The 25812-nt window shown below is 42.3% G+C and overlaps 1 protein-coding gene across 10 annotated transcripts in view; it reads right to left on the bottom strand.

Moving 5' to 3' along the window:
* APTX (aprataxin) overlaps nt 1–25812 on the bottom strand; it is an 83114-nt gene that overhangs the window by 55829 nt on the left and 1473 nt on the right. For 3 of the 10 annotated variants that reach the window (XM_053656566.1, XM_053656565.1, XM_053656562.1), the window contains exons 2-4: nt 20647–20735; nt 5345–5504; nt 651–787 (exon numbers count right to left, since the gene is read on the bottom strand). In XM_053656566.1, coding sequence (XP_053512541.1) covers nt 651–787; nt 5345–5379 — 172 coding nt within the window. In that variant the 5' untranslated portion in view covers nt 5380–5504; nt 20647–20735. The other 7 variants (XM_053656563.1, XM_053656564.1, XM_037159902.2 and 4 more) reach the window with 7 other exon arrangements.

The following is a 25812-nucleotide window of genomic DNA, read 5'->3' as shown; positions in this document are numbered from 1 at the left end:
TAGATAGGTCAAGCATGACTTTTTCTTCCCCCCGCTTAGATTAATTTATGTGGCAAAACCAATGGTCAGTACTGCAGACTCTAAGCCTTGGGAAACCCTGCTGTGGGGAACACACCATAGGCGGGAGGCCTGGGAGCAGTAAGCATGTCCAGAAGTTTACAGGCAAAAAAGGAGGTATATGGTAAGGCTTTTTCCTAAGGACTTTCATTTCACTAAATCCCAATGATGACATTTCAAGAGCTAAATGCCATCTCAATAAGATGCCACCCTCTGTATGAGGCAGTATGTAAAGGATGGAACCATTTCATCACTTCTCGGATATGGTTTCAGCCTGCAGATCCCAGAATTCAACAGTCTCACTGCCCAACACGGACACTCCCTGAGCAAAGCACAGTGCAGAATCAGTCCCACTACCCACAGCAACAGGAAGGACCTGCCTGTTCTCAACACTAAGCAGTAATTGCTTTCAGAGGTTGGAATCGGGAGTGAATGGGACCCTGGTGTTGGCTAAAAGAGCTTAGTTCCTGAGTTCTGTTTATAGCAGAAAAAAGTTCTTCTTCTATCATGAGCATCCAAAAAATGTGCACCCTTGGTTATCACTACTCTAAAGAACCATACACAATACTCTCCACATTCTTAAGACCAGTTACCTTGCTGTCGAGAACATTTCTTATCAGTGATCTTGGTCTCTGGGCTCCGCCCAATGGTGACTGCTTCCAAATGTGGAAGTTTGATCCGCTGGTGCCGGTTGTCCTGTCTCACCAACCAGCACACCCGCATTGTTGCTCTGAGAGACGAAACAGAACAGAAGAGAACTGCTGGAAAAACACACAAGTCCTCCAGAGCCACACCCCAGCATCCCCCAACAAGCCATTTACAAGCTGCTCATCTGGAGACAAGTAACTTCACCTCCCTAGTTTTCATTTCCCCACCTGTAAAATGTGATAATGAAAGGACTAATGAGGATTAAATAACATAATGAGAGTATTCACCTCTGTGCCTGAATCATGCCAAGCAATCAAATGTGTTATACTTACTGATATCTTTATGTGGACATTAGGTTACATGCTGAGGGTCAAAGAATGATTAAACACTGACCTTATCCTTGTAGGGCCTGGCATACAATGGGACAAAGAGACTCATATACCAATTCTTAAAATATAATGTGATAAGCATTTATTAAGAAGGAAGTAACCAAAAATGGTACTAGGCTGGCCAAAGGAATGACTGACTCTTAAAGTATAAAAAAAGGCTTAACTAATAAGACAGATTTATGTTGGTGCTGGTTTTGTTTTGTTTTGTTTTTAATATTTTATTTATTTATTTTTCGAGAGAGGGGAAGGAGAAAGAGTGGAAGAGAAACATCAATGTATGGTTGCCTCTCATGCGTCCCCTGCTGGGAACTGGCCTGCAATCCAGGCATGTGCCCTGACTGGGAATCGAACTTCGATACTCTGGTTCGCAGGCCCGCACTCAATCCACTGAGCTATGCCAGCCAGGGTGGTGCTGTTTTTTTTTAAGTACAAAATGGAGTTTGCCTGGCAGAAAACTAAGACATAAGAACAGAAGATGTTCTTCAGTCCACAGGCATTTTGTGTGTATTAGAAGATTTCCCTTCCTTAGCTGTCATCACATACTGATGTTAAAACGAAACATTTTGCTGCCATCTGCCAGAAGACTGTCATAAGAAATACACAAACCTACAATTTCTAAAGTATGAATACAGCATCTGTGTGCAATATACAATCTACACAATAGTGGAATTGCGGTGCTCTTTTGAAAAACAATCATTAAGGTCATGTAGACAATCAGCAGAAGAGAAAGAGACAAATTCTGCCTGAACAAAGGCAGAACAAAGGAGATGGTGAGGAAGAGCCAGAGGAAATCATGAAGGTAGACTTAATTACTGAATGTATTTGGGGAATGACAAAGGAGTAACTTGGGAATACTTATTAACCAAAAGGAAAAATAAACAAAGAGACATAATTTGGGGATACATGGTAGGTGAAGAAGGGATGATTTCAGATTAAAACACAATTAGTTTAAGTTGCCTATGAAAGATCCAAGGTTTGAGCTGCATATATGGGTATGAAGCTCAGGGAGAGGAATGTACTGAATATATGAAAGGGAGGCAGAGAGAGGAGAGAGTACCTAGGGAGGTAGAACAGGGAATCATATTCGGGAACAGGACTAAATCTTGGGATGCCTCTCTAGACTCCCTAAACTTACCAATGCTCAAACCTTTAATACCCTCATTAAGAAATGTCCCTTGTAAGCAAGGCAACATCTATCAGGCCCTATGCACAAGCTTTGTGTCCAAAGTGGAGAGAGAAGAAACCATATTTTAAAAATCAGTTTCACTCCCATCTGCAAAGACAGGATAATGCAAGGCAGAGTGAACATATGAGTGCTCAGGGGTGCCAAGTCATAGGAAATGGATCAGTGAGGAAAGGTTTCTGAAACCTCCCAGTTGAAAAGGCCAGGAGCCAATGGAAGCAAAGGAGTGGGTGGGGACATCCCAATTTTAAAAATACAAGCGACAGCACAGATTTCAGCAATGACAAGCCATTGGTGAGGGGTAGAAAGCAGACCTTAGCTGGCTGAACCAGAGGAGTTGCCCCAAAGGGTAACCAAAAAAGGCGGAGGGTTTGAAAGAACACTAAGCTGAAAAGTTGAGATCTGACAATCATTAAGAGACAATTGCCAGGTTCTGAGCTACACACTAAGGTGAAACAACAGCTGCGTGTAGGCCAGGCTGGAGTGGAGAAATCTAGGGTCAAATATTAGGCCCTGGTTTATGTGGCTCAGTGGATTGAGCACCAACCTGTGAACTAATAGGTCACCGGTTCAATTACCAGTCAGGACACATGCCTGGGTTGCAGACCAGGTCCCCAGCTGTAGAAGTGCAAGAGGCAACCAATCAATATATCTTTTGCATGTCGATGATTCTCTTTTGTCCTTCCTTCCCTTCTCTCTACTATAAATAAATAAAATCTTTTTTAGAAAATTGGTCAGCAGGCTGTTAATATGTGACCCACAGTAAAGTCTAAAAGGCAGTTTAGCAGGTGTTTGTGAAGGAGCTGATGCCAAAGCATGTAGAGTCAGCTATAAATCCAAAATCTTAATCTGGAGCTTCAAATGATGATGGTGCTACAGGCGAGTCCCACTTTTAAAAGCTATGTGTTCCGAAGGGCGTCTGTTTGTTCTTGCTGGAAACTGATGAACAAGCAGGTAATGCACTGAGAAGTATATCTTCATTAGGCAGGGAGAGAAGTCATGTGATGATGACTGACTACTCACTGCAACAATAAAAGAATCCTGGCAAGAGCAGTTTGACAGCAGGGACAGGAAAGAATCCAATGGACAGCTGAGAGCATGGCTGTTTGTTGTAGGGTAACAGGAACTACCCTTCCTGTCCTACACAAACACATACTCACATGCTTCATTCCCCCAAAGTTCTGAAGTTATGATGTTCCAACTCAGCACTCCCTGAGAAGCTGAAACAGTGACTATACAATACTTACGCAACTAACCTTAAATAATATCTTGGCTTGTTTAAGCCTCTAATTCTAACTTCTAGGAATGAACCATTTTAGAATACAGGGAGCACTTAAGGACAGGTGTTCCTGAATCTTCAATATAGTCCATCCAATAATAAAAATCCTTAAACTTGCCCTGGCTGGTGTAGCTCAGTGGATTGAGCATGGACTTGGAACCAAAGGGTTGCCAGTTCGACTCCCAGTCAGGGCACATGTCTGGGTTTCAGGCCAGGCGCCTGAGGCAGTGGGAGGGGGGAGCACCACCTGAGAGGCAACCACACACTGATGTTTCTCTCCCTGTTTCTCCCCGCCTTCCCCTCTCTCTAAAAATAAAAGTAAATAAAATATTTTTTAAAAAAACTCTCCATAAACTGCAAACTCTACTAACAGCAGGAGTCCATGCTTGTTTACCAATATAGCTCAGCACTTAATACAATAATGGCATACAGCAAGAATATAATAACTATTTGCAAGTGAATGACCAGATGACCTGCCCAGGTTCTCTTCCCTTCTTTCTCTCTTCCCTTCTCTGGCACCCCCTCTTATGTGCGGTGCTTTGCTCCTCTCTTTGGACAATCCCATCCTCCCATCTATGTGGATAAGTCCTAGTTCTGTTTTTCAGCTCCATACTTTCCATTCCGGAGTTGTGAGGACTGATAAGGAAAAAACCGTGATTATTTCTTAAGGAACCCAAGTGATCCGATAGACCACACAAGGTTAGCAATCTGATAACCTGGAACAGTGCTGTCCAGGGGAATTTTCTGCAGTGATGAAAGTGCTCTAAACTTGTGCCATCTAATAATATAGCCAACAGGTGACAGTCTGAAATGTAGCTAGCACAACAGAGGAACTGAGTATCTTAGATTCCTTTTAAACTGAAAGTTAAATAGCTAGTTAAATGTGGTTGATGGCTACCATAATGTCCAGCACAGCCCTGGAAACTTGCCCAACCCTGATCAATCCCAAATCCCTCAGGCTTGAAGTTTATACCCTCATATTCTAACCCCATGGAGGCTATTTACTTCCCTCCCACTTTTTTCATTGGACTAGTCCCATTTACCCATTCTCTCTCTCCTCCCTACCCCCAGATTCACACATATATCCCTCAGGTACAATGTACAGAACCATGTCTTCCAAATAAATAATCCTTAATATCCCCTGGTTTTATTGGTTTATACGCTTTCCTCACTCCTATATACCTAAGTCCTTCACAACTTTCAAGTCCCACCTCCTCCCTAAGGCTTCCACTAAACTGTCTTCTCTACATCTTGTTATTGGGTGTGGTCCATTTACCTTCACAATTCTCTAAAAATTAAATGTGGGTGTAATTCTACTCTCCAGATGAGAATAAAATCTCCTTGAATACAGACTGCATCCATGCCCAGAAAACTCAGAGGAAGGCTTTCTGGAGATCACTGCCCTGGGTCAGGTCTGGCCTTACACTTCTGAATCCCCTGGTGCTCAGCATACCTTTATCGAGCACATTATTATGTGCTAGGCACTTGCTAAATGTCTTATTTATATCATCTCATTTAATCTTCACAACTCTCATTCTAAGGAAGAAAAATTTAAGGCTTAGAGAAGATAAGTAATGTGTTCAAATCACATAGCCAGTGTGTGCCAGAGCTAGAATTTGAAATAATGCCGAAGAACAGGTTCTTAATCACTGTACCATATACCAGTACCTTTTGTCTTCACTCACTTGATCATTCTGTCAAAGTTAAAGCATGCCCATGCCCTGGTCAGGTGGCTCAGTCCATTAAAGCATTGTCCCATAAGGGTTTAACCCCAGTCTGGGTACATACCTAGGCTGTGGGTTTGATTCCCAGTCGGGGTGCATAGGAGAGGCAACTGATCGATGTTTCTCTCTCCCTTCCTCTCTCTCTCAAATCAATGAACATATCCCCAGGCAAGGGTTTAAAAAAATTACTTCATGCCCAGTATGTTCCTTGTGCCATTCTGGTACTAGGAAAAAAGACATAATACATCTTATTTGCATTTTATGATACAAATATAATACATCATACTTGCCCTCAAAAGAATTTTGTGGGAGCACAAAGGCGGAGCACCCAACCCAGAGTTGGAGAAAGGAGGTGTCAAGAAAAATTTCCTATAGGAGATAGGCCTAAAAATGAGTCCTATATATTGAATATAAACCAGGTTAATTAGGTAAGAGGGAGCAGCCTAATTAGGTAAAAAGCAGAAAGCAGAGAAAGAAATCAAGGAGAAGATTCCAATAAAAAGGAACAGCAAAGGCAAATACACAAAGAAACAGCACTGTATATATGAAGAAGCAGTTCAATGTTGCTGCAGTCTCAAGTGTGAGAAGAGGCTGGAGATGTAAAAAGGTCCAAATGAAGCAGAGCCCTGGGTGAGTGGCTGAGCAGCTCAAATTTTAAAAGTTCCAATGGATTTTGCAATTGAGTAAACAATAAACATTTGCTGAATGAATGAGAAAAATCAGATGAAAGAACGGAGAGCTCTTTAAAGATTATTAAGCAAAACTTTGACACAGATGTTTTCAAAGATCTTTTAGGAGAGGAGGTAGGTAGTGTGGAGAACAGATATGTGGGGAACAGAACTAGAGACAGAGAAACAGTTAGAACATCTCTTACCCATGTTCCAGGTAAGAGATGATGAGCCTAAAGTAGGACAATAGTAGAGACAAAGTAGACAGCACAGATTTGAGAAACATTTAGGGAGTGAAATTGCCAGGATTTAGTGATGAATGTGATAAAGTTCAGGGAAGATACTGAGTTCAGTTTTGGGCCTCTGAATTTGAACTGCCTGTGGGACTCACACAGAGCCATCCCGGAGGGTAGTCAGAGGTGAGGGTGAAGGGGTCTTAGATGACAATCCCTATTTGAGAGCATGTCAGGAGTTAAAACCAAGCCAGGTGATGTGCTCACTGAACAGTGTGTACAGAATGAAAAGAACAGTGGGCCACAGCCACAAGCATTGGAAACACCCAACATTTTAGGAGAGGATAAAGACTAACCACAGGAGAAATGACTGGTGTGAGAGGAACCTGGAGAAGGAGCTAAAATTAGGCTCTTTAAGGAAAGGTACTTTGTCTTATTCATATGTATTACAATAAATGTTTACTGAACAAATCAGCTGGGTGCATTATCCTGGAAAGCAAAAGAGAAGGAAGTGAGAGGCATCAAAGTTTCAAAAGCAGCAAAGGGCTCCAGTAATTATTTATTTTTATTAAGATTTTATTTATTTATCTTTAGAGGGGAAGGGAAAGAGAGAGGGAGAGAAATATCAATGTATGGTTGCCTCTCGTGCATCCCCTGCTGGGAACTGGCCTGAAACCCAGGCATGTGCCCTGACTGGGAATCGAACCTCAATCCTTTAGTTCACAGGCCGGTGCTCAATCCACTGAGCTACACCAGCCAGGGCCAGTAATGATTTTTAAATGTCTATCTGGTTTGTGAATTAATTACTGTTAACTTCAAGTAAAATTTCAGAGGTTTAAGAGCTAGACTGCAGAAGGGAATGGGAGGTGAATAAATGGAGACAGAATTTAAAATATGCTTTAAAACAGCTTGGATAAGAAGGGGAAGAGTTGCTGGATGGCAGCTAATGGAAGACGATCACGAAGAACTTCCTCTCTTCTTTCTGGCTTACAGGTGGGAGCGGGGGGTGAGGGATGGCCAGAAATCTGAGAAATCTGACCTCGTTTATACATGACTGGGACAGGGGCAGAAAAGACAAATGAAAACAAAGTCTCATAGGTGAGAGTATAAAACAAAGGTCAGAAACACAGATGGAGATTTGCTTTGATCAGAGGATACAGCTCATCTTAAGGTAAAGGTGGGTGTAAACCTAGATGGCTTTGTTAAAGGGAAAGAGGAGACAGAAATTTGAAGAAAAGCACATCCGATGCTTTCAATTTCCCCCATAAATAGTAGATAACAACAAAGTGAAGTGTATGGGAGCTTAAGGAACAGCTGAATAAACAATATAGAATAACAGGTAACGTCCAGGGCTCTGAAGTCCAAATGCTTGAGTTCAAACTGTGGCTCCACCACCTACTCACTGTGTGACCTGAGACCAGTTATTTAACCTAAGCCTTAACTTCTTCCTCTGGAAAACAATATTCATAACTCTCTACACTACAAGGACTAAACGAGGAAGTATTAAAGATCAGTGTCCGGGAAAATGTAAGCATTCCAAACTCTTATCACTCTCGTTAACAGTAAAGGTAGGATTCAAGCAGGTGCTAAAGGGCAGACTGTGCAACTACGGTGAAAACGTACAGACCCGTGTTGTCTCCCCACATGCACACTCCTGTCCCGAGTGTTCTAACGATCCCCAACGTAAGTCCAACAGAAGGCTGCAAACCTGGGCCACATTAACTCCAAGTGGAAATTCTATCCCTGTTTTGTATCCCTGGCCTGCGGAAGAGCAGGCTTGCTTCTTCTCGAGGACGCTATGAAGGGCCCTCAAGTTCCTTTCAGGAAGCGTTTCTCAAAGAAACAATGTCCTTCCTGGCAGGCTGAGCCGCCTCCATGGGCTGGACAGTGCCCGCTCTCTAATCTTTCCTCTGTTTGTGTCGCGACCGAGCTAGGTCCTGGTGTCAGGGTCACAGGTGAAGAAACGCCAAGTGGGGCGGAGTCCAACGTGAGCGCGGCCAACACTCGGCCGAGCGGTGGGAAAGTGGGTAGCCGAGGGCCCTGCAGCCCTGCAGCCCGAGGCCGGAGCAGCGCCTGCCGACGAAGAAGCCGTGATGGCTTTATTCAAGGCGCCTCGCTCACAGGCAGGAGCGAACCAGGCCTCGACTTCCACACAGCCAACACCGGAGGCAGGCCCGAACTGCCTTACCTCGAAGAGTAGACCACGTCGCGTCCGTCTCTGCGCCCGCACCACTTCCGGCGCTGTGGAGTGACGCCACCAAACGGGGGAGAACCACGAGTCACCAGTACCTTTCAGAAGATTGGCTGTCTCGCCCAACGCCCGGATCGTAAACGCCCACCCCGATCGGTCCATCAGCGGGATATGGCCCAGCGTGGCACCTGGAAGTTATCTCATCATCTGTCTATCCGAGGGCTGCTCCCCGGTCACTGCCTCTGTCCTGAGTTGGGAGAGACCTGGGGCAGCTCTCCCCTCTGTGGCCATTTCTAGGCAGCAGTGCAACCTCTTGGCACTCCCCTGGTAAGGAACTCACTACCTTTGGTAAAGCCCAGTTTCCCACTGTAGACAGTACCTGTTTGTCCACAGCATTTTCCCCGCCCCCTTTCAAAACTAGTCTTTATCCTTTTTCAGGACAGAAAGGACTGCTGAGGCTAGAGGTAAGGAAACCTCCTAGGACTTTTTTTTAATGCTGCCCACTAAATGGCTGGGGGCAGTCAAGGAAGAGGCAAGCTAGATGCTGGGATGAGCCGTTTCCAGATTTCTGTGGCAATCCCAGGGTGTTCCCTCGAAGTCATGTATTGCAGTCACTAGAAGGCATTTTGACAGATGGAGAAATTCCTCTCGTGGATGAAGGCACAGTTCATAATTTTTCTTAATAGAAACTCATCCTTAAGGAGTCACATTTCTTGATCAAAATGGAATATTGTTTCCTTCCATAGGAAAGCAGAAACTCAGTGTTATGAAGATACCAGAGCTATCAAAACAGAGGGTGGGTGGATCTTCCAGGAAACACGGAGGAGAGACTTGTCTGTTAGCAGAGAAATGCAAGTTTACATTAAGGTCACACCAGGAAGTGAGGAAGCACCTCAGCAGCCACACAGGCCTCATGGTGGTGCAATGTGGTTCATACTGCTTGAGATAAAAACAGGCAATTCTGGGGACTTAACTAGTTTCGTTGTTCCATCAGAATTAAGCTTTTTTTAGCCTCTGCTTCTACCTGACCTGCCTTCCTGTGTCTTGCATTCAAAATTGGATGGAATTATTCTAATTGGATTATTCACCATATATGTGCAAAATTGGGCAGTTTCCATGCCAGGTCTATTAGGTCTAGCCCTTTGTGTACACGCAGGGTTGTCCAACCCGCAGTCCATGGGCCGCATGCCACCCAGTACGGCTATGAATGCAGCCTAAGACGAAATCATCAATTTACTTAAAACTTAAAAAAAAAAAAAAACTTTTTTTTTTTTTTGCTCAACAGTTTTCATTAGTTTGTATATTCAGTGTGTGTGGCCCAAGACAAATCCGTGTGGCCCGGAGACACCAGAAGGTTGTGCACCCCTGGTACAGCATACTATTGGCCAGAGAAGCAAGGGGACATGGCACAATGCACTGCTAAGGGCATAGACTTTCACAGACTCCAAAACCAAAAATTTATCACAAACAGGTAACAGAAATAAAGAAAGTAGTCTCCAGTATCATCTAATGTAGACCCATGTTAGATCTGTAGCAGTAGCCTCACACCTGGAAACTTATTAGGAATGCAGATTCTTGGGCTTCACCCCCACCTTACTGATTCAGAAATCTGGGGGTGAATCCCATCAACCCGTTTTAGGTTATCCTGATGCACACTCAAGTGAATTTGAGATTCCCTGATGGAAGACAAAGGCTTCAAACTGTACACCATGATAAACTTGTTTTGTTGGCCAACTCAGGCCTTTTGAGGGGTTTTTTCCCTTGGAATCCTTGTTGAAAATCATCTGACTATATGTAAGGGTTTATTTCTGAGTTCTTTGTTCTATTACATTGCTCATTGTGTCTGTCTTTATGCCAGAACCACCCTGATTTGATTACTGTAGCTCTATAATAACTTTTGAAATCAGGAAGGATGAGACCTCCCACTTCTCTCTTTTTCAAAATAGTTTTGGAGGTTAAATTTTTTTTATTCCAACAGTTAAAATATAGAAGCTCTCTCATGAAAATTAGGATTCTTGGTCTCCAGGAGAAAAACAATCAATTCAGCAAATTCTGGTGACAAACAGCTGGAATTGTGAGTGGTTGCTTTGTGCTCTCTAGTTTGCTACTGTCTCCACCCACTCATTTATATAACCTGCCTGGCTCCCTTAAGGCCCTTTTCTTTGAACTTTGAAGCTTCTGGTCTAAAGGAAGGGCAGTTAGAGCCAGAGTACCAACCTGGGGAAGCTACAGTGGTCTGTTCAACAGATTTATTCTGAAGCAGAAGTATAGAGTTCTGGGATAGAATATAGCTAGGAAATTTTGTTTTTGTTTTTTTTTGGGGGGGATAGCATGGGAGGAAGTTGGGAGGGGTGTTGGCAAAGACCTATCTGAGGAAAGGAAAATAAACGGAGTACATTAAGATGAAAAGGAAACAAAGTGAACACTTAGTGGAAGAATATCCCAGGTCTGATCTAGGCTGAGGAAAGGGCATGTACAAAAGCTCTACAGCAGGGCCTTTAACATACTCTTTCAGTTGGTCTGAAAAATTGGAGCTGAAGAGCACATAGTGAAAGGAAAATGGTGAGATCTGAGCAAGGCTCAGATAGTAAACCACTTTGAAACTGTATGTGTGTTCATGCTACATTCAATGAAAGTCCCTGAAGAGTTAGCCAAGGAACACATTATTCAATTTTCATGTTATGAAGATAACTGTGGCTCTGTGAGAAAGAAGGGATTCGGGGGAGGGCAAAAACAAAGACTGAGAGCAGTTAAGAGTTTACTGATGTAGTACAAAGGAGGCTGGACAAGAGGTGGACTGATTCAGAAGATATTTTGGAAGCAGTTTCAAAGAGTGCAAGACATACTCTTCTCTGTAGGCAGACCTAGGTCAGATGTCAAATAATAAAAGTCACTTAGTGGGGATAGGACCAAAACCTAATGAGCTATAAATTTAGTTGCATGTTTCATGTATCCAAAAATTTCACTGCAAGCACCTGCAACTCTGCCTGTAGCTTCCTCTGGCCCCAAGAGCGTTCTCTGACTGCATACAAGCCAGAAGTGAGGGACTTTACACGCTGGGAGCAATAGCGCAGTGTTATGAACAAATAAATGGGGAAGCTTCCACCCCTCATCCCGGGGGTGGAACAACTTTGAAGTATGTACTACACTGTCTCCCAGAGGGTCTCCAGCAAGAGCCCCGGTTGCCCAGAGTGAAAACCTGGACATTGGCTTCCTTCCCCTCCCTGGCTCACTTCTCCATGACTGACTGGCACTTCTTGGGATCATCTCCTAAACAAATGACTCGCACTCAAATCTTTGCCTCAGTGTCTGCTTCTGGGAAAAATGGCTAGTTCTATTAAGGTTTATAAATTAGTAAGTGGGATATCTAATTCTGTACATTTAAAAAGTGATGTGGACATTTTGCATATTATTAGCCTTTCTTGAGATGTGGTGGGAAAACATCAAAGGATTTTAGTCAAAGGAGTGACCTTTTTTCAAGTCCTGCCACCTCCAACCAAAGTAACATATTTTCAAAACAGTAATTCTATTTATTTAAAGAGAGAATACTGCAATTTCTTCACATCTTAATGTCTGTATCAATTTAACAACCACTTAAGAGTGCCTCCTCTCTATCAGTGAGTTAGGAGCTGAAGTCAACAAGCCAGACATAGCCCCGCCCTTTATGGAATTTTCAGTCTGGTGAGCACAGCTCCAGCATCCATTTACCTTGCACAGACTTCCCTTTGACCTATTCTAATCTGAACCTGTCAGTAACCTTCCTGCCAATCTGTTCTGTCTCCCACTGTCTTTTTCATTATACTTCAGACTGGATGCCCCATGGTTTGCCTCCTCTGGACAAAAAATGTGTATGTGTATGTTTTTACCCTATTCAGGTAACCCTCCTACTTTGTCACTCGTTCACTAGCAAAACTACCAGCTCTGTATGTCAGAATAACAGTTAATTGCATTTATGCTTTCTTTCTTCACATACTTTCAGCCAGAGGAAAGTGTCTACTTACTTACATAGTATAGTAACACACTAAATTATATGGCCTGTTACAAAAGTTGTTAACAACTCTCCAAAGGGCTTTTGATACAGAAGAAACCTCACTTCCCATCTACATGACTTTTCCTGACATCTTAGAGATGGGGAATATGGCATATGCAATTGAGGAGAAAAAAAGAAAATATTAGAAAATATGGATTTGGAAAGTAAGGATCATCTGTGCTCCCAGAGACTCTGGCCCATGCTATGGTGGATTTCAAGTGTTCCTCACCCCTGGCTGCTGGCTGCCTATACCAACTTCACATGCACCCTCAAGGGAATTCTGCTGTTTGCTGAGATGTCCCGCCTGTTGATTCTGCTCTATTTCATCACTTCCACATCGGCTTACTTCTCTGTCAGTGGTTGAGATGATTCTTGCTGCTATCTTCTTTGTCATCTACATGTGTGATCTGAACACCAAGATAGACTATTAAGTGGGCCCTGACCGGTATGGCTCAGTGGGTTGAGTATCAGCCTGCAGAGTGAAAGGTTGCCAGTTCAAAGCCGGTCAGATACATGCCTGGGTTGTGGAATGGTCCCTCGTTGGGGTGCATACGAGAAGCAACTGATCTATGTTTCTGTCCCACATTAATGTTCCTCTCCCTCTCTTCCTCCCTTGCCCTTGCTGTGAAAATAAAATAGAATCTTTTTTTAAAAACATGAGATCATCAGCCCTGGCTAGTGTAGCTCAGTGGATTGAGCTCGGGCCTGCGAACCAAAGGATCGCAGTTCGATTCCCAGTCAGGGCACATGCCTGGGTTGCAGACCAGTTCCCTGTGGGCTATTTCCCAGCAGGGGAAGTACTAGAGGCAACCATACATTGATGTTTCTCTCCCTCTCTCCTTCCCCTCTAAAGATAAATAAATTTAAAAATCTTTAAAAAAAGGAAAACATGAAATCATCAACTGGATTTTGAGTGATTTCTTCCAAACCCTCATAGCAGCCATCCTCTTCCTGATCATCTCGACTGTGGTCCTCATTGAGAGAGGAAACCACTCCAAAATCACCACAGGGGTGATGCACCTAATCGCTGCATACCTCTTCTGCTTTGATGCCTCTGTCACCTTCCCCTGGAGGCAGCAAAGAGGTACAGCAGCCACTACTGAACCTGCAGATAACCAAGTGCAGGTGAACTCCCTTCATTTCTCTCTGCAACCTGCATATAACACTTCCATTAAATAGCTCCTCTCTACCCTTATGAGCACTCCCAGCCAACTGCCAGCCCCCTATTGAGATAAAAGTGCCTTCATCTGGATAATCTGTCTTTCAGCCTGCCCTCCTAGGTGTGACCTCCTTTATGGGTGTGCCTAGGTCCCCCTGCTGAAGTACCCAAAAGCACACACCAGTTCTGCCTGGACTATGCTCATACCTAAGCCACAAGATGAGAGACAAGGGTGCCTCAGATTGCAGACTCCAGGCCCCAGGTTGTGACTCACTCCAAATAACCTCAGCATGGGGGGGGGGGGGGGGTTCTGTGGAGGGAAAAATATAAATAAATAATAAACAGATTGTTGGAATATATAATAATTAATTAATCCTTTGATTAAAAAAGAGGAAATGTAGATTTAGTCTTTCCGTAATAGTCTATTACTTTACTAAAACCTATCAATTCTCACCTCAGAGAATTAACAAGTTAAGCTAAAATGTGAGCAGAGCTGTAATAGGTGCTTACACATTGTGGCCTGTCCTCTTGGGGTGATCCTCTTCAGAACCCAGCTGCAATGCTGGTAGAAGCCCAACTCAGCCGCGTGAAGAGATCATGTGAAGGAGAACCAGGCCCCGGCCAACATCCCCAGCTGAGCTCCCAGCCAACAGACAGCATGTGAGTGATCCAGCTTGGAAGGATTCTCTGGCCCCAGTCAAGATATCCCAGCAATCACCACACAGAACAAAGATGAGCTATTCCTGCTAAGCCTTGTGCTAACTGAAGAATTTTGAGCAAATAAATGACTGTTGTTACTTTAAGCCACCAATTCTGGGGGCAGTTTGTCACAGAGCATTAGATAACCAAAACACTCTATTTTTTTAAGGCATTCTTAACAATGAAATGTCTAAACTTTGGACCAAAGGTCAACTTCACTAACAAGAAAACTGACTTATATACTCATGTAATTAATTTATCAATTAATGAGAGGGATATTAACCATATTAACCATGTTGGATCATCAGAACAGAGTCTAATGACAAGAGCTGGGACTTTATTTTTTTTTAAGATTTTATTAAGGACTTCCAGTCAAGATGGAGGCATAGGTAGACACAATGTGCCTCCTCGCACAACCAAAATAAAGACAACAAAAATTTAGAAACAACAAAACAACCAGAACCAACAGAAATTTGAACTGTACGGAAGTATGACAACCAAGGAATTAAAATAGACACATTCATCCAGACGGGTAAGAGGGGTGGAAACAAGTGGCCAGACAAAACAGGATCGTGGCAAAAAAAAGTGGTGGCTGACAGACCCCAGTGCGCAAGACGGCAGTAGGTGGACCCTGGGTGGGCAGGCAGTGGCTGGTGGACCCCAGGCACAGGGTGGTGACAGGCAGGCCCAGCAAGGTGGCGACTGGGAAGCAGGGCACAGCACAAAGGGACACTGGCAAACCGGGCAGTCCCTTTGTGTGCAGATACACAAGGCAAAACTGGGGAGCAAGACACACCATGCAACCCAGGGATCCAGTGAGGGAAAATAAAGCCTCAAAACACCAACTGAAAACACCGGTGAAGGTTGAGGTGCCAGAGGAGACTCCCAGCCTCACAGGAGAGTCTGTTAGAGAGATCCACAGGGTCCTAGAATGTACACAAACCCACCCACACAGAAATCAGCACCAGAGGGGCCCCGTTTGCTTGGGGGAAGCAGCGGAAGGGACTGAAATCCAGCAGAGAGCAGAGCAAGTGTCATTGTTCCCTCTCTGACCCCTCCCCAACGTACAGCTTCACAACCCAGGAACTGGGTTGCCCCGCTCTGATGAACACCTAAGGCTCAGCCCCTCACTACATAACAGGCGCAACAAGATAAAAAAAAAAAATGACCCAAACAGAAGAACAGATCAAAGCTCCAGAACAAACACAACTAAGCAACAAAGAGGTAGCCAACCTATCAGATACACAGTTCAAAGAACTGGTGATCAGGATGCTCACAGAATTGGTTAAATTTGGTCAAAAATCATATTAAAAATGAAGGCTATGCTAAGTGAAATAAAGGAAAATGTACAGGGAACCAACAGTGATGGGAGGAAAACTGGGACTCAAACCAATGGAGTGGACCAGAAGGAAGAAAGAAACAACCAAACAGAAAAGAATGAAGAAACAAGAATTCAAAAAAATGAGGAAAGGCTTAGGAACCTCCAGGACACCTTTAATCGTTCCAACATCCAAATTATAGGGATACCGGAAGGAGAAGAGGAAGAACAACAAGTGGAAAAGTTATTTGAATAATGAAGGAGAACTTCCCCAAGCTGGCAAAGGAAATAGACTTCCAGGAAGTCCGGGAAGCTCAGAGAGTCCCAAAGAAGTTGGATCCAACAAGGAACACACCAAGGCACATCATAATTACATTACCCAAAATTAAAATGAAGGAGAGAATCCTAGAAGCAGCAAGAGAAAAGGAGGACATTTATCTATAAAGGAGTTCCCATAAGACTGTCAGCTGATTTCTCAAAAGACACCTTGCAGGCAAGAAGGGGCTGGAAAGAAGTATTCCAAGTCATGAAAGGCAAGGACCTACATCCAAGATTGTTCTGTGCAGCAAAGCTTTCATTTAGAATGGAAGGGCAGATAAAGTGCTTCTCAGATAAGGTCAAATTCAAGGAGTTCATTGTCACCAACCCCTTATTTTATGAAATATTAAAAGGACTTTAACATTTCTAAGAAATGTTAAACATCTAAGATGTTAAGATATTAACATTAAACATGTTAAGATGTTCTTTAACATCTAAGAAAACGATAAAATGCACAGAAAAATGACAGCAAACTCACAATTCTTAACAACCACACCTAAAACAAAAACAAAAGCAAACTGAGCAAACAACTAGAACAGGAACAGAACCACAGAAATGGAGATCACACAGAGGGTTAGCAACAGGGGAGTGGGAGGAGGAGAGGGGGAAAACGTACAGAAAATAAGTAGCATAGATGGTAGGTAGAAAATAGGGGGAAGGCAAGAACAGTATGGGAAATGTAGAAGCTAAAGAACCTATGACACATGAACATGAACTAAAGGAGGGGAATGAGGTGAGAGAGGGGTATGCAGGGTAGAGGGGAATGAAGGGGGGAAATGGGACAACTGTAATAGCAATCAATAAAATATATATTTTTTAAGATTTTATTTATTTATTTTTAGAGAGGGGATAGGAGGGAGAAAGAGAGGAAAACATCAATGTGTGGTTGCCTTTCACATGCCCCTTACTGGGGACCTGGCCAGCAACCCAGGCCTGTGCCCTGACTGGGAATCAAACCAGCGACTCTTTGGTTCGCAGGTTGGCACTCAGTCAGTCCACTGAACCACACTAGCCAGGGCTATTATCCCTTCTTATAAATAAGAAAACTGAGGCACAGAAAGGATAAGTAACTTGCTTGTTGCAGGACTTAAACCCAGGGAGTCAGTTTCCAGAATCCATATTCCTTTTCTTAAACTGAACCATTACTATTTTATTATTAAGAAATCCACTTCTACAACTGTCTTGGAGCCCAGGCTGGATTAATAGTGACAAGTTCTATAGGTAACTCGCACTGAATTTTCTGGTTATAACCACTGTCTTCTCCCTCTACACCAAATGAAAACCAAATTCATGAGTCCTCAATCCTCACCCTCCTATTCCTGAAAGATGCCAAAGCCAACTACGCAGGAGAGTTTTTCAGAGAAGATGATCCTGTCTTCCCAGAAGACAACCCCTCTGCTTTATAAGGCAGAGAGCAACCCAAGCCCTGGACAGGCTGGGACCTGTGCAGGCCTCTGTCAAAATGCATGTTCTTTTTTATATATATAAACATTTTATTTAATTTTGAGAGATGGGAAGAGAGACAGAAAGAAGGAGAGAGAAACATCAATGTATGAGAGATACATCAACTGGTTGCCTCTCACAGATCCTCCACAGGGACCTGGCCTGTAACCTAGGCATGTGCCCTGACTGGGAACAGAACCTGCGAATCCCCGGTTTCCAGGCCAGCACTCAATCCACTGAGCCACACCAGCCAGGGCAAAAGCCCACATTATTAACTACTATATACTCTCTCCCAGTTTCCTGTCCTAGCTCTGGCAGAGCCATTGCTGTTGAAGTGTGAACAAGGTAAAGTTACACACCAGAAGATGAGCATCTTCATCATGATGCAGACATCATCGGAACTATGCACGTAGAAAGCTGCACACAGGGACCAAGTTCCTGCTCTGAAATACCTCTACAATATCAATAACAACAGGAAGATAACAGTCAGAACTGAGAGGTGATGACACCCACCAGGAAGAAAGACCCTTATGCCAAGCCCTATCCCCAAAGCCTCTAACTCTGCAACTAAAATGACTAAACCCTAACCTGTGATCTCAACTCACCCCAGTTCCCCTGCAGGTCTGTCAAGAGCCTTGAGTCAATAGCTGCTAGCTCAGCACTGAGTCTCTTTTAATGCTGGTGCTACTATGCCCTGTAACTGGGTCTTCCCATTGCACAGACTCACGGCAACAGGCCCACTGTAGCACCATGACCAACCCTGCCTCTGCTGTGAAGGACAGCTGGATGTGAGAGTTTGTATCTAAGCCAACAGTACTCCCAGGGTGACGTGCAAACTGGCTTCCCAATTTGATGAGGACACACTTTCCTGACCCAACGCCTCCACCACCACCAAGTGTGAGCACACACACAAATTCCCTAGTCTCTACTCCCATATCTGGAGACGATCTGAGAAATTTAATATTAAAATATTGAAATGGCAATTTAACCCACTAGTAAAAGAACCATTTCATAACTGTATTGCTTGATAGCTACAAAAGGACTACAGAGTTGGGGAGCAGGGTGTTAGGTCTTGGTGATCAGGGGAACGTTCTACAGGGAGTCTTTGAACTGGTCTTGTCCATTTGACATTCACTCAAAAACTATGTCTCAACACCTGCCATATGCCAGTCACTGTGGTAGGTGCAGGAGATCAAACACCGTGGAGCCATGACCACTGAGAGAGCGCTCCACCTCAGAAGTGCTGCTTTCACCATGGACTTGCTTTCTGGGTGTTGCCGACAGGCTATACGAGGCAGCCTTGTGAAGTGGCCACTCTGTCAGGAATGCTGTCAAGGACACTGCTGTTCACATGATAACACACTGTTCTCTGCATAAGCATCCCTGGGAGACAATCCAATCTGACCTCAGTTTTGGGAACAGTTTTACTTCTCCAGAGTAATGGGTTTGTATTTTATCTATGGATATCATGAATTGTGGGACCAATGAAGCTGTCACATTAGGGACAAATTCATGTGCCAGCTGCAGCAACTGTGAAGGCCATTCCTACACTCATTTTTAGCTTTGTCTCTGGCTTCAGTTCTTCATTCTCTGCCCCTTTAACTTACGGTATCTTGCATTGTGTGTATGTATATGTGACTTTTGTTTGGGGTTTTGTTTCTTATATCTTTGGAAATGGCTATGAACCCTTTCTGGGAGATGATATCACCATCAATATTTATAATGTACATACATACACATTTTTATATAAATGCTATGACAGAGATGTGTACACCGGGTGATGTGGGCACACTAGAGGGTTTACAAATCAGTCGTCACCTGCACCAGAGGAGACCGTGCATAAGGGTCACTGCTTGAGTTGAGTTTTTCTTTTGTTCTTTGTTTACTGAGGATGTTTTAGAGTTTATTCACAATGTAGCAATTATTAAACAAAATTAAGTTGTTAACAAGTATAAGAAGATGCTGAAAATAATCTTGCAGAGTATATTTTTATGTCATTGCACAGGTTTATGGGACACCACAGAAATTGTTTACAACAAATTGAGGCTACTGCCATGAGAGTTTCCTTTATCAATTTTTTTTCTGACAAAAAGATCATGGGGCAGAGCAATTCATATCTACATCACGATTTGTGTTCAGAAAAGAAAATTCAAATGGGGTATCAAATTTAACTTAGAAGATATTTGATAGCAAAGTAAGGTAAAAAAGAATTAAAATAATTATCTAGAAAATAATGATGTATGAGGTCTGTCCATAAGGTATCCAACCATGTAATATGAAAAATAGAAACAATTATTGAAGAAGATACAAGATACAAGAAACACTGTACATAGGACCGTGGTGCCTCAGTAGCTTTCAAAGTAGGCACCTGGGGTCCTCCCAGGTGCTCCCTGTGAGGTCCTCCCAGTTGCCATCGGCTGCCCTGTTGTATTTTCCTGAGAATCATCAATCATGTGAAATCTCTTCCCTTTCAAAGGTGATTTTAATTTTGGGAAAAGCCAAAAGTCACAGGGTGCCAAATCTAGGCTGTAGGGGGGCTGAGTCACCTGCATGATTTGATGTTTCACTAAAAAAAACTCTGCATGAGCCGTGATATATGTGGGTGCATTGTCATGGTGAAGCTGCCAATCACCAGCTGTGATCTTATGAACCATCCAAATAGTTTCCACAGAAGAATGTTCAAGTTTAACACAAAATTTGATGCAGATTTCGTTGCTCTACTCAGTCACCTCGAATGTAATGGCCACACAGTACACATGCTCACACAATGGCATCTACCACTCCCACTGACTACTACAGTGAAGTTGTCGTTGTCCATACATGTGCATTCCAGCCCGCTCTCCTTGGCTGCCAGGTTACAGATGTAACGCAAATGTCATGCAAATCATTCTCATTATATTAACAATGGCTGGATTTTTTCCGAGCAGACTTCATGTATCATTATCAAAACATGATAACAAAACACTATCAACTGGATTATTTGAATAAATGAAAACAAACACTACTTAGAAATTTAAATTATATAGATCAAGAGTCTCAGATTTGGGAGGAATATTAAAAATCATTTAGTTCAGCCCTGGCTGTTGTGGCTCAGTGGACTGAGTGTGGGCCAGCGAACTAAGGGATCACAGCTAGATTCCCAGTCAGGGCACATGCCTGGGTTGCAAGCCAGTTCACAGCGGGGGACACACAAGTGGCAACCATGCATTGATGTTTCTCTCCCTCTCTCCTTCCCTTCCCCTCTAAAAATAAATGAATAAAATCTTTTAAAATTAAAAAAAAATTTTCATTTAGCTCAATTGCATACCTGTGCAGCACTGTTCTTCCTTAATTCTTCATTCCATCTTGAGGTGTACCCCCAGCCTTAAAGTTGCCCTGGATTGTACGTGCAGTTGCCTGTGTGAGAACACGGTGAGAGAAAGAATGTTGCCGACACACTGTGCTAAGTGTGCTAAATCAGCAGATTATTTTTAAATACACTCAATTTAAGTTCCTTTTGTTTTCTCTTTTCTTAAGAAAGAATTCTAGCAATAAAACTCTGATTAACAAACTGCATACAGAGGACCTCAAGAAATGGTCAGGATCTCATGGATGAAGCATTCCAAAATATTACAAAAAGACAGGAATAAACACATTTACTGCACATCCTCTCATTCTTCAATAATATGAAAAATTACAACCATCTTCCTTCACATAAAGGAAAAAAGAGAGGGAAGGAAGGAAGGAAGGAAGGGTAGAGGGATGGAAAAAATAGAGAGAGAAATAGAAAGAAAGAAAACAAACCAGATATACCCCTATGACCTCTCTCAGCTATCTGCAAGGCCTAGCACTTTAAAGGGAGCACTTGTCAAATTGTTGACTTTTAGTGTAGAATAACTAAATAGAATGCATTACTCTGCCCCTGCTATTATATTAGAATTTTTTTAAAGTCAAAAGCAAAACTACCTGAAAATTGCTCACTGCTAAGAGGCAAGGCTACTCTGAATTCACCATTAGTCACTCAGATACTTCCCAGAGAAGGGCAGTTCAGGGAGGCAGAAAAACCACAAGACTATAAGGCTAGGTTGGATGCTCCATGAGGGCAGAAGCCAGCTCTTCTTTTTCACAACTATGTACCCAGAGCCTGAGTAAAAAGTCTGGCACAATGAATATTCATTCATTTGTTCAATCAGTACCTCCAATTCAGTACCTATTCTGTAACAGGCAGTGTTCTAGATGCCTGGGATACATCATAAAACAAAGCAAAGATCCCTGCCCAAATGATGTTTAAATTCCAGTGGGAAGGGGGTGTGGAGAGAAGAGATGATAGGTAAATATTGTGCTATAAGTGTAATGGAAATAAAATAGAGCAAGCTAAGTGGGATTAGAACTAAGCAACGGTGAGATACACAACCTATCTGATGCAGAGTTCAAAACACTGGTAATCAGGATGCTCACAGAAATGGTTGAGTATGGTCGCAAAGTACAAGAATAAGTGAAGTCTATGCAAAGTGAAATAAAGTAAAATATACAGGGAACCAACAGTGAAGGGAAGAAAACTGGAACTCAAATCAATGATTTGGAGCAGAAAGAAGAAATAAACATTCAACCAGAACAGAATGAAAAAACAAGAATTCAGAAAAATTGAGAGGTTTAGGAACCTCCAGGACAACTTTAAATATTTCAACATCCAAATCATAGGGGTGCCAGAAGGAGAAGAGGAAGAGCAAGAAATGGAAAACTTATTTGACTAAATAATGGAGAACTCCCCCTATCTGGCAAAAAAAAAAAAAAAAAAAAAAAAAGACTGCCAGGAAGTCCAGGAAGCCCAGAGAGTCCCCAAAAAGTTGGACCCAAGGAAGCACACACCAAGGCACACCATAATTACAATACCCAAGATGAAAGATATGTAGAGAATCTTAAAAGCAGCAAGAGAAAAGGAGACAGTTATCTACAAAGGAGTTCCCATCAGACTGTCAGCTGATTTCTCAAAAGAGACCTTGCAGGCAAGAAAGGACTAGAAAGAAGTATTCCAAGTCATGAAAGGCAAGGACCTACATCCAAGATGACTCTATCCAGCAAAGTTTTCATTTAGAATTGAAGGGCAAATAAAGTACTTTCCAGATAAGGTCAAGTTAAAGGAGTTTGCCATCACCAAGCCCTTATTATACAAAATGTTAAAGAGACTTATTTAAGAAAAAGAGGATAATAAAAAATGTGAACAGTAAAATGACAACAAACTCCTCGCAACTATCCACCACTGAACCTAAAAGAGAAACAAACACAAAAACAAGGTAAGCCAACAACTAGAACAGAAACAGAATCACAGAAATGGAGATTCCATGGAGGATTATCAGTAGGGAGGGGAAGGGAGACCAGAGTGGGGGGAAGGTACAGGGAATAAGAAGCATAAATGGTAGATACAAAATAGACAGGGGGCCCTGGCTGGTGTAGCTCAGTAGATTGAGTGCAGACCTGCGAAACCAAAGGATCGTGGTTTGATTCCCAGTCAGGGCACATGCCTGGGTTGCAGACCAGTTCCCAGTGGGGGACATATGAGAGGCAACCATACATTGATGTTTCTCTCCCTCTCTCCTTCCCTTCCCCTCTAAAGATAAATAAAATCTTAAAAAAAATAGACAGGGGGAGGTTAAGAATAGTATAGAAAATGAAGAAGCCAAAGCACCTACATGTATGACCCATGGACATGAACTAAGGTGGGGGAATGCTGGTGGGAGGGGGATGTGGGGCAAAGGAGAATAGAGGAGAAAAAAATGGGGTAACTGTAACAGCATAATCAATAAAATATACTTAAAAATAAAAAAATAATAATTTTAGTGTAAAAAATGGAATCATAAAAAGCACCAGCTTTGGAAGACTGTATTTATAATGAATTGGTGAAGGCTTTCTAGTAAAACAAATAAAGGAAAAGGGGGAGGAGAAAAGAAATGCAAAGCCAAAAAGAAAGAGTCAAAACTTATTTAGCCCTGGCCAGGTAGTTCAGTTGATTAGAGCACTGTCCCAATAAGGAAAGATTGTGAGTTCTATCCCTAGTCAGGGCACATGAAAGAACCAACTAACGAATCAGAACTAAGTAGAACAACAAATAGATGTTTCTCTTCTCTCTCTTTTGCTCTCTCTCTCCTTCCTCTCTCTAAAAATCAACTTAAAAATTTTTGAAAACTACATAAAAATTAAAACCTTTACATTGCATACATATATGTGTATATAATATACATACACATACATGTAAACACACTATCTCTAATATAAAAGTGCTATTATATCACATTAAAGTAATGGTGTTACACCATAGAAAAATGGTCAAGTACCAAGAAGGTCCACGGACATAGAGGAGTTGATAAATACTATTTACTTCTTTTTAAGATTTTATTTATTTATCTTTAGAGGGGAAGGGAAAGAGAGAGGGAGAGAAATATCAATGTATGGTTGCCTCTTGTGCGTCCCCTGCAGGAACGGGCCTGCAACCCAGGCATGTGCCCTGACTGGGAATCGAACCACGATCCTTTGGTTCACAGGCCTGCACTCAATCCACTGAGCCACACCAGCCAGCGGTGATAAATACTATTTAGATACAGGAGTGTCCAACCTGCATGCCGCATGCAGTCCAGGATGGCTACAAATGTGGCCCAACACAAAATTGTAAATTTACTTGAACGTGATATTTTTGTTTTTGTGTTTGTGTATTTAATCTGTGGCCCAAGACAACTCTACTTCTTCCAGTGTGGCCCAGAGATGCCAAAAGGTTGGACACCCCGATAGAGGATGCTTAACCACCACCAGTGAAACTGGAAACCACCAGTTTCTTTCTTGTGAAAGAAACTCAAACAACAGATACCATGTTTTAATCTATATAGTTAGCAAAGGCTAAAAAAAAAAAGAATCCCCCATATTGGCCAAGCCCACTCACACAGTGTTGGTGGCAATACAAACCAGTATGGAAACTTGTTTATCATAATTTTATTTTAAATTTTTTAAATATTTTTTAATTTATTTATTTCCAAAGAGAGGGGAAGGGAGAGAGAAAGAGAGAGAAACATCAACGTGTGGTTGCCTATCACAAACCCCCAACAGGAGACCAGGACAACACCCAGGCACGTACCCTGATTGGGAATCATACAGGCGACCCTGTGGTTTGCAGGCCGGCGCTCAATCCACTGAGCCACAACAGAGAGGGCTATCACAATTTTAAAACTGCATCCACAGAGCCCAACAATTTTAATTCTAGATGTTCATTTACAGAAATACTTGCATGAGTGGCTGAACCTGTATCTGAGAATTTCTCAACAATAAACAATATTTATTAACGTTGTAAAACATTGGCAATCACCAAAACATTCATCGATATGACAATGGTTAAATTACACTGACTGCATCCTACATACCATGAAATCATTAAAAATATGGTAGGTTTATTATCTGAACATGATGACAGTAACTTAAATAAAAAGGGTAAGGGGCAAATGATATATTTAATATGATCCCATTTCCTTATCAAACATCACATATTTAATTATTGTTAATCTTGTTCTATTTTATGTAAATAAGAATGCTTCTTAAAAGTGTTAATTTCTATTAGTGAAAAGTCAGAATACTCATCAGGACATATTTTCAGCATCGAGATAAATTTCCATGAAGGAAAACAATATAAAACAGAACATATATAATGATGTTTTTAAATTTTTAAATAAGTACTACATTCAGATGGGTTAAATATTCCGAAATTACAAAAGGGTACTTGGTGAAATGTCTCCCTCCATCTGCCTCTCCCCCACACCCACAGGCAACCATATTGCAAGTTTCCGGGAATCCTTCTGAAATATCCTATGCACATACAAGCAAATAAGCACTAGTTTTCCTTTTCTTTTTTTTACTCTATTTATATGCCCCTTATTTTTAATCTTAATAAAAAAATTAGCCTTGGCTAGCATAGCTCAGTGGATTGAGCACAGGCTGCGAACCAAAGGGTGGCTGGTTCGATTCCCACTCAGGGCATATGTCCAGGTTGCGGGCCAGGTCCCCAGTGGGCCCCAGTGGGACCCCAGTTGCCACATGAGAGGCAACTATACATTGATATTTCTCTCTTTCTCCCTCCCTTCCCCTCTCTGAAAATAAATAAATAAAATGTTTCTTAAAAATAAATAAAAATAAGCAGCCCTTTAAAAGCTACTGAACCTTAAAATTAAATTAGGAGCTTAGTGAGCTTGCAAATTTTAAAAGCATTTTTGATATAATATTGCACGGCCTTCTGTTGGCAGTCTCTAGAAGGTATCTTCATGTTTGTTATCAATTGGTAATATATACTGTGGAAATTCTTGAACTGTTTTGCTGTACTGATGCATATCTCACATGCTTAACCAGTGTTAGATTCACAAATGCACAGTTTTTTACAGCAAAGTAGGAAGTTTTGAACTACAATGCTTACGTAACACATGTACAGTATCAATTTAGTTATTGTTTGCTCGCTCATCTC

Source organism: Artibeus jamaicensis, unplaced genomic scaffold, assembly GCF_021234435.1.
Source record: "Artibeus jamaicensis isolate MK-2021 breed Jamaican fruit bat unplaced genomic scaffold, CSHL_Jam_final scaffold_1964, whole genome shotgun sequence".
Taxonomy (NCBI): domain Eukaryota; kingdom Metazoa; phylum Chordata; class Mammalia; order Chiroptera; family Phyllostomidae; genus Artibeus; species Artibeus jamaicensis.
This window is presented reverse-complemented; position numbering and strand designations above follow the sequence as displayed.